The 9171-nt window shown below is 33.1% G+C and overlaps 1 protein-coding gene across 1 annotated transcript; it reads right to left on the reverse strand.

Annotated features, from left to right (window-relative positions):
* Positions 1-2091: 2091 nt before the first annotated feature.
* LOC116215289 (40S ribosomal protein S24-1-like) lies at positions 2092-4201 on the reverse strand. Its single transcript, XM_031550934.1, has 5 exons — positions 4014-4201; positions 3385-3426; positions 3118-3288; positions 2501-2587; positions 2092-2390 (listed from the first exon to the last, which is right to left on the reverse strand). Exons 1-5 carry the CDS (start codon positions 4083-4085, stop codon positions 2349-2351), a joined length of 414 nt encoding a protein of 137 aa, XP_031406794.1. The 5' UTR covers positions 4086-4201; the 3' UTR covers positions 2092-2348.
* Between the last annotated feature and the right edge of the window lie 4970 nt (positions 4202-9171).

Consider the following 9171-nt stretch of genomic DNA (forward strand, 5'->3'; position numbering starts at 1 on the left):
ATTGAATAGCCTTAGAGATTGTGCAAACTATAACTCATGCCATTGCGAGTATGATTTTGAATAACGAGAATTTTTAGGTTGATAATTAGAAAGATATAACAATATTCATTACCAAATATATCTTCCTTTGGATGTTGACAACTACTTAATCTTAATCACAACTTGTCTGGACAAAGTTGTCGGCTTCTCGTCAAGTGACTAAGAGCAAGTTCAATGGGCGACACCCATTTGAGTGCCAAGTTGAGCCCCACACGTGCCAAACTGGCGCTACGTCAAAAAAGTATGACACCACTCACCATAAAAAACACTCTAATGATTGACGTCCACATTAGATCCGCCACTTTATTATTTTTCCCTTTCTTTCTCTCTCAGTTTGGGCCCACTTCTTTCTCTCTAGTACTCTCCACCTCATGAACTCCCTCTTGCTATCAAAATAATCCCAATGAAAAACATTTTGTGTTTGTGTGCGTGTCTTCATAAATATTTTTTATAATAAATTATCGTAGTGAAATTTTTACCCAAACTAAACTTCTTTTTGAAACTATTTCCTGTAATAAACTTCTCCAAAAACTATTTCCCGAAATAGATTTGTACTATTCTTGTGATTATTCTTCTAGTCCTACAACTTTTGATTTGTTTCTCTAAGTCTCTTTAAAAAAAAACCTGTTTTATTATTATGACTATTCCTCAAATAAATTTTTTTAGTAATGATTTCTCAAATAAATTATTTTTAATAGATTTCACTCATCAATTTAAATTTAAACGTTATATAAGAAATTGCTATAGATTTCTCTTGAAACTTTTAAGAGTTATGTTAAGCCGAATATATAAACTAGAAAATCCATTTGATTAATAGGAATATTGGAGAAATTCTAGTTATAAATTGTTTAAAATACTATTGAGAATTTTATGTAGAGAATTTAATATTTTAAAAATAATTTAAAACTATGGGAATACAACAATAAGGGATAGTTTTAGTAAGTATATGCATGCCTTAAAACCCATTTATTATAAATTTAGTATATTTTTCACTATGTATGACGATTATAAGAAGATTATACATCTTAATTATGATAATTGTGTACATTGTTATGACTCTTTCTAAAAGGAAGAATTTTAATTCCGAAACATCTCCTAGGTTTACTATAATCATACTTCCTATCAATTGGTTTGCAATTATTAATATATATTCCTGTAAATCCAAAAAAAAGAAATGTATATATTCCTATAATGCTTTTTATTCTACATAAAGACATTTTGATTACCTCGTTTCCTATACTTTCAATTTAACAAAGCTCTAATAAAATTCTAGCATGTATTTTGTAGTTTCATCCATAAACCTTGATTAACGCAAAATTTATTTAAAGCAAATTTGTAAATAATTCATTCATGATAATAACTAAATTAGGCTTTTTGTAAATGGATTTAAAAGAAACGAATCAATAAGTTATAAGGACTAGAAAGATAATAAAGAAACTAGCATAAATCTATTTTGAAAAATAATTTTTGTGGAAGTCTATTATGGGTATTGTTTTAAAAAAGGAGTCCAGTATGGCCAAAAACTCATCTTAGTGTGGAAGGTCACAATAACGACCACCACCAATGGACGAGATTGCTGGCGTCTCATCAAGCAATTGATGACCCCATCCTTGGGAATGGTGTCCGCTGGCAAGGCCACCACCCTATTCACAAGTTTGAATATTGTCTCAAATCATCTAGTTAAATGTGATGCAGTGACCCGCGTAGGGCGAGTACAATTAACTTGAGTGAGCATAAAGGAAAAGAAGGCGTGGACGATCAAAACTTACACCTAGTATGGGATTAAAATTGAATTAAGCTCAACTCTATTCTAACTTTATATATAAATATATATATATATATATAATTAGATTATAATGATTGCGTTGTTGAATTATGAAAAAAAGTATAAAACGCCATAAATAATTAAAAGAAAATAATTATTGTGATGTTTCATTGTGAAAAGTAATAAATAATTAAGAAAATTTCGTATTAAAAATTAAATTGAACAATTAAAAAAAATTTAAAAAAGAAAAAATAATAATAATTATGGTATTGTAGTGGAGTAGACTCTAAAACCAAACAAAGCTATTTTGTTGCTCAGACAACAAGAGATACTTTACGAACTTCCACATAAATGCCTGTAGAAATTAATTCGTCGTTTATAATCTAATCAAAATTTTAACATCAATGAGCATCCGAGAGAAGCAGCTCCATCAAAAAGACCAGAAAATCGCACTCCAAAAAACACATCTAACATGACAAAAGAAACTGCCAAGAAAAGAAGTTGGTAGCAGTAGCGGCCGCAGATAAGCACATGTTTCAATATCTCACTTCTTCTTTCCACCCTTGGCGGCATCACTGGCTTTTGTCTGCAAAGAGAGTAGACAGGGTCGAATCATTCATAGAATAGAACAACAGGGGAGAAAAACTCATTTGCCAAATATATGGTGAAGAAAAGGCTGATGGCTCAGCCTGTTACCTTCTTCACTCCGCGAATCTTCTTCGCTCTGTTCTTCCTTTCCTTCATTTGCTTCCTCGATTTCTCTACCTTGGTGTCCAGACCGTTCTGCAAGCACCAGCTTTGTTACTATGATGGAGAGAGAGAGAGAGAGAGAGAGAGATACAAATAGATAGATGCCGACTGAAAGTTATGATCGATAATAAGCTCTAACGTTATTGATTTTTCAAGAAGTGGAGAAGAGGCAACTCCTACCCAGATAGGGGGAAAACATTCCAAAAATACAAAGAATATTCCATTGGCTTTTTTGGTATGCCTAGAAGGATAAGAGCATCTTTCCATAAAATAGTGGAACAGGAACCAAAGAAACCTTGTACTTAGGGAAAAGTGCCTTTCAGCTTCAAGCGAAAAAATCAAGAATCCATTATAGCAAATGCTAGGAATCACGAAAAATGAGACAATGAAACTCTTAGGAATGCTGGTGGTACTGAACTACCCAAGCGATTTCTACCGGTCAATCCCCATTATATTGAAACTAGGACTAAAGCACCATGTGACAGTGTAATGTTCCAAACTGTCAACTTTGAACCATCAGCAAACCAAGCAAGAAGGTGCTGCAGATTGCAGAAGAAAATTACCCTGATGAGCCTGTACTTGGGCTCGTACTTCTTTGCTGTCTCCACGGAATCGTAGATCAAACCAAATCCGGTAGACTTCCCACCTCCAAAGTGAGTCCTGAACTTGAAAACAAAGATGGAGTTCGGGTCCTTAACATCATACATCCTGCCCAGCTTCTCCTTCAGCTCGGCCTATATAAATACGAAACAGGCTTATCATCAAATAGAAACTCATAGTGAAGACAGTAAAATACAACAACCCAAAAACCGGAGAATATGAAGACTCACCTTGGAGACATTAGCTCTTCCAGGGTGAAGGACATCAATGACCTACAGCAACAAACAGAACACTAAGAACATTAAGCTCTCCATCAGTATATACTCGTCTAAACTACTGCAATGGGCAGGTAAAGGTTTTCCCTTTTCACGAATACATTAAGAAAAATTGGCTGAACAATTTGTCAAGCTACAACTACTAAAATCCACTGGCAAAAGCATCATTATATTTGTATTTAGTAACATCTGTGACGAACAAAATGATCGAAATCCTTCCAGACTGGAATCCAATCCAACTCGCCGAACCCTCCAGTCTGATACAATCTAAATACTTATGAAGCAAATTGCAAAGCAATTCAATCTCCATTAAAATGACGCAAAATGCTCATTAAATTGCTTCATTATCATGGCTAAGCCCACCCGCAAAGACACAACTTTCGACCATCGAATTGTGTCTTCAGCTCAAAATCTCGTATTCCGCCAAGCAAGGCAAACCGGCAGGGACACTTTCACCGATCTATATACATTCTAAACAATGCTTCAGCAACTGATCCAGCTTGTTCCCCTTGAGAGCGGATAGGAGGCAGGTGAAACAACTGAAACGGGAGAGTGGGAGCTTAAACGAGAGAGAGAGGACTCACGAACTGCTTCCGGGAGAGAAGCCTGTTGGTCATGAACTTCCTGGTCCGAATGGTGACTGCCTTGTCCGCCATGGTCAGGGTCTGTCCTCGTCCAGGCTCGGCCGCTGAGAGGAGCAGTGCGGATTGGACTGCAGAGACGGCTAGGGCACAAAGATGCAGTGTCAGCTCAGGGGAAGACGGAGTCGGCGTGCCCCAAATCGCTGCACATTTATATGATTAGGGCTCCCTTCCATCCCTGGCTTGCTGGCCCGACCCGAGTTGCTAATAGTCGGGCCGCGTATTTGGGCCTTCGGAGCTAAAGCAGTAAAGAGGCCGTTTCGGTATTGATCTATACTAGGGGTGTGCACGGATACCGGGTATACTCGGAACCGGTTGAAACCTACCCTAACGGGTAGGATCCGGGTAACTCGTATTGAAAATAGGGTAGGTTCCGGGTATTAAAATTAGGAACCTGTGAAAATCGGTTCCGGTTCTAGTTCCTACCTACAGGGTACCCGGAACCGGTTATTTATTAAAAAAAAAGAGAGGAAAGAGCAAAGTTACTATCTCCTCTAATGAATCAGAACAGATGCACTTTGTTGTGTGAGATCGTATTATGGATGTTCAATTTTATCGATGGATTGATGAGACATATTATTATTTCATTGTTGTGGATTAATCTAAATTTTGTTGATATTCTATTTTGCGTGATTATTGATTATGTATGTGATATTGTCGATTTTATTTAGCGAGAGAAAAAAATTTACAGGTTCCAATAGGGTATCCGAAACCTGTGGTATAATACAGGTTCCGGATAGGTTCCGGTTCCATGATTCAACATGGTAGGGTCCGGTTTCAAAATCTTGGAACATGTCCCTTACAGGGTAGGGTCCAGGTATTATGAAAAATACAGGGTATTCAGAACCGATCACCCCTAATCTATACTATCTATATAAAACTAGTGAAATATCCGCGCGTTGCCGCGGGTTATAAAATTAATATTTAATAACGGATTCAAGTAATTGTATTATAATAATTTTAAAACCGTTATACTCCTTCTATACCTTTGTGAAACCTTCACAATATATATATATATATATATATATATTTATCATTAGTATATGAGCTATGTCATATTATTAAAACCTAAAAATCATTTAATTAACCAAGTAGATATTTTAACCAAAATATTTAAAAATTGAGAATTGAGGGATACAAAGCATTATATGAAAATAAAACTTAAAAATAACATGCAATAGAGGAAACTTATATAAATGTGGTTATCATGCTAATAAAATTATATGAATTAATTTGAAAATATTACATCGAGTATTTTTGATATGTCGTATTTTAAAATTTAAACTCTATCAAGCATCTCTAATTCATAATTCGTTTTTCATAAATTCATTGCCCTTGAGTTTATTCTTAATATTCAATTATGGAGTTATTAGAATTCAAAAATAGAATAGGAAGGCAATATTACAATTAAATAAAATAAAATTGAATTTCAATGTTTAGTTCTTTTTTCTTTTTCTTTTTTTTTTGGTTGAACTTCAAGGATTGGCCTGTGAAAAGAAAAAAAGTTAAACAAAACAATAAGAATAAGAGAAGAGAAGACAAGAGTGGCCCAACTTACGTTGGAACTCTTCTTTAGCTAGAAATAAATTAATTTACCCGTACCATGCACGTGTTTAAAGACTTAAGAGAATAACTTTTGGATTATTGTTTTTGTTAGTGTTACTTTTTCAAAAATTACATTAACTTGCAATCTTAAAATAATTGTAACAAAAATTTATTTAATAAGAATATAAATGCATATTAACACATCCACTTTAGTAAGTATATATGATAAAGTAAAAAATAATTCTATATAAAATATATTTCTAGAAATAGAAAAATTAACGTTAACGTCTATTTTTTATAAGCAATATTTGACCATTTTAAAAATCTAAATAAAAATAATATATCGTTCTTTGAAAAAGTTTTTTTTAGGAAAAAGTACAAAATTCTTGGAGTGTATTCAATTGTATTTATTGTTGATAGTATAATAAATATATTGATATAAGTATAAATATCAATATACACATCAATATATAAAAGAATAAAAACACGTAAAAATTCTACATTTTTATATTTTGATATCTGTAAATCTAATCTACAATTTTTATTTTATACACTCATCATTTAACCACTTGATTTTTTTTTGGTTTATACCCTAGAATTCAAAAGCCCAATAGGCTATGATTAATTCAGTTCGAGCCGAGTCGGCCTACTAAGAGATAAAACTCTCCCAATAAATGATTTTCTCAATTCACAAGATTCGAACCTGAGACCTTACTTAAGAGGAACAAATATCGAACCGCTGAACCAATCCTTATTAATAACTACTTGAATTTTTATATTGTGAAAAAAGAAGGCAGCACGGGTTGATAATATCTTATGTAAAAATCTTATTAGAGGACACGAGGCTAAATGAGAGTTTCCCATTGGAACTCACCTTTGGCTTAATGTATAGATAGATAGATAGATAGATAGATAGACATATGTCTATATATAATGGTATATATATAATTGCAAGACAAAGGAGAGGATTAATGTAGTCGATCGAAATTGTTAAATTAGCAAATCCTCGGCTCCTCATCGCTCGAATTTTCACGTACTCCTTATTATTAACTATATGAAAGGCCTCTGCATATGCGCGGGCTAGAGGTACTGAGATTAAGAAAACGATTGTTGACTGGTATTAGAAATGATCAATAGTCAACAATGAATATATACGGGCCAAAATAGAAAATAAAAGGGAAAGTACATGAAGTAATAAATCATTATCCTCATGAATTATTACTCTCAAATGAAACTTACACGACAATTATGTCCATAAGTAAATCAACATTTGTTCGACTAATATAAATCCTATGTATGTGTTCACAAGGCATTTCATAATATTTATATAACATATGAACTTCCATATTTTATTCGAGTTCTTTGCATTATTGGTGTAGGGTTTATCTTCAAAGAACAATAAAACTATTACGAGATTGTCAAATACGTAGAAACTTTATGGTGTTGTAATAACTTCCATATTATTAGTTTTGATACCCCTACAAGAAATGTGCGAAATAGGGACGGCAAAATCTATCTCCATTATGTCTCTATACTGCTCATAGAGACGAAATAAAGACGAATTTTGCATTGTTCGTAAATTTAGCGTTGCCAATGAATTGACACGAACAATTCCATCTCAATACATCGAGACAGAATTTTTAGTCTCTATTCCGTCTCTATTTCCATAGAGAGAGAATATGGATGAAATTTTCTGTCTCTTAAAGATGGAGAATTTTGTCTACATGTCCATCTCAAAACGGCTATAAAGACTCAATTTCCATCCATATTATCGTCTCTAAAATATAGACGGAAATCCCTCGGAACCTCCTTTTCTTTTTAAATTTTTTTAATATTTCCAATACTTGCATAATGAGAAGTACTGACACGACTCTAATGTCTGAATTTTATAGTTCTCCCTGTAATAATGATGAACTCTTTCTACTCAAAAGTTGGAATTCTAGTACATTTTCGTTGTGCATGCAGACATTGAAACCACTTCCTTACATGTACCTTCATCAACAACCACCAAATATGAAAGCTTGAAAGCATCCTCCACAACCTCGCTCTAGGCAAAGATAGCACCCCAACAATGAAGAAAATTGGTTCGCATCTTGTGCTCGCCCACACCAAAGCTTGACCCAACGTCCTACCCCTCTCTCACAATACTACATTACTTTCCTTTTATGAGAATTTTTTATTTTCTCATAATAATCACATTTAATTGAGTATGAATTTAAGTATTAATATGAGATTGATGGTCTTCCATCCTTTCGGTTTCTATAGCGATGTGTTAGTATGATATTGCACCATTTGTCCCATCCATATTGGCAATGACACGAAAAACCATGCAAAGAAAGCCCTCTCATGTGTTACATGGCATTTTCCTACGCGTTATTCATGCTTTTATGTATTATATATATAGATTAAACATCATTTTATTTACATTATTAACTTTAATTAACCAACACTATTTATTAATCCATGAAAAATCCTAAATATAAATTAATGTTAGTTAACCCATAATACTTATTTAATCTATGTGCAACTTAATATTAATATTACTAAGTACTCTATAGCTGAAGTATTCTCTAGAATATGCCAACTTGCTTAAGAATTAAATATCGACTTTTCACTAGGGGTGGACATGGGAAGGTTAGAGACGGTTTTTAGCGTAAACCATAACCGTCACAAATTTTTAGTTTAGGACTTTTAGTACCGTATTAGAATGAAAAACTGTCCCAAAATAAAACAGGTTTTTTTGTTTGATTAACCGAGTCGAACCGATATTGAGACAAAAAAATTACGAAATCAAGAACTTAACAGACTCCAATCCATTCATCAAAGATTCAGCACATTACAATGACAAAAATTGGGATTAGCCATTTAAGGGTTTAGATTATACTAGGTGATCGACCCGCGCGTAAGTGCGGACTAGAGATATGGTTTAAATCAATTTATTTTTATACCTTTTTATGCCATATTTTTCATATGGTTTAAATTTGTACATATAAAACATAACAATTAATATATAAATGGACATATATGGAAAATAATATGTTATGTCATAAGTAGACTTGTGTATGAAAATGGGGGTGTCCACAAGTAAAGGATAGACTTGGAATCGATGAGAACCTACCCGTTAAAAAAGATTAGGATCAAATAAACTACTTTAGCGAAACACTTGCCACAATTACTTGATACGCATTATATAAATTTCAAATATGAAAACATAATGACAAAATCAAAATTATCCCAATCTTCATATGCTAACGCGTAGATTAAAAAAAATTTCTAATTTGATAAATCAAATCAACGTAAATTTTTTGCAATTTCGATGCAAGGAACATCAAAAGGTTTTGAACTAATATTATAAGGGAATAATGTATCAATAATAACTCAAACTAAATCCGATAGTGTTTTATTATTATACAATTTATGATATTCATAACCACGTGAAAAGTATAGAACTAATAAAATCAAGAGATCAAACATTGTCAGCATATGTAATTATAGCAATTTTTATATACTCTAGGAATGGTTAGGAGCTTTAATCCATCATGTGTAAGTGTCAGCA

The sequence above is a fragment of the Punica granatum genome, chromosome 7 (assembly GCF_007655135.1).
Source record: "Punica granatum isolate Tunisia-2019 chromosome 7, ASM765513v2, whole genome shotgun sequence".
In the NCBI taxonomy this organism is placed as follows: Eukaryota; Viridiplantae; Streptophyta; class Magnoliopsida; order Myrtales; family Lythraceae; genus Punica; species Punica granatum.

Excerpts from the sequence above, each read along its gene's own strand:
- LOC116215289 (XM_031550934.1), bottom strand. The coding sequence starts at position 4,085 with ATGGCGGACAAGGCAGTCACCATTCGGACCAGGAAGTTCATGACCAAC. Across the intron at positions 2,588-3,117 it reads CCAAGTACAGGCTCATCAGG|AACGGTCTGGACACCAAGGT; the intron begins GTAATTTTCTTC and ends TGGTGCTTGCAG. Across the intron at positions 2,391-2,500 it reads AGATTCGCGGAGTGAAGAAG|ACAAAAGCCAGTGATGCCGC; the intron begins GTAACAGGCTGA and ends CTCTCTTTGCAG.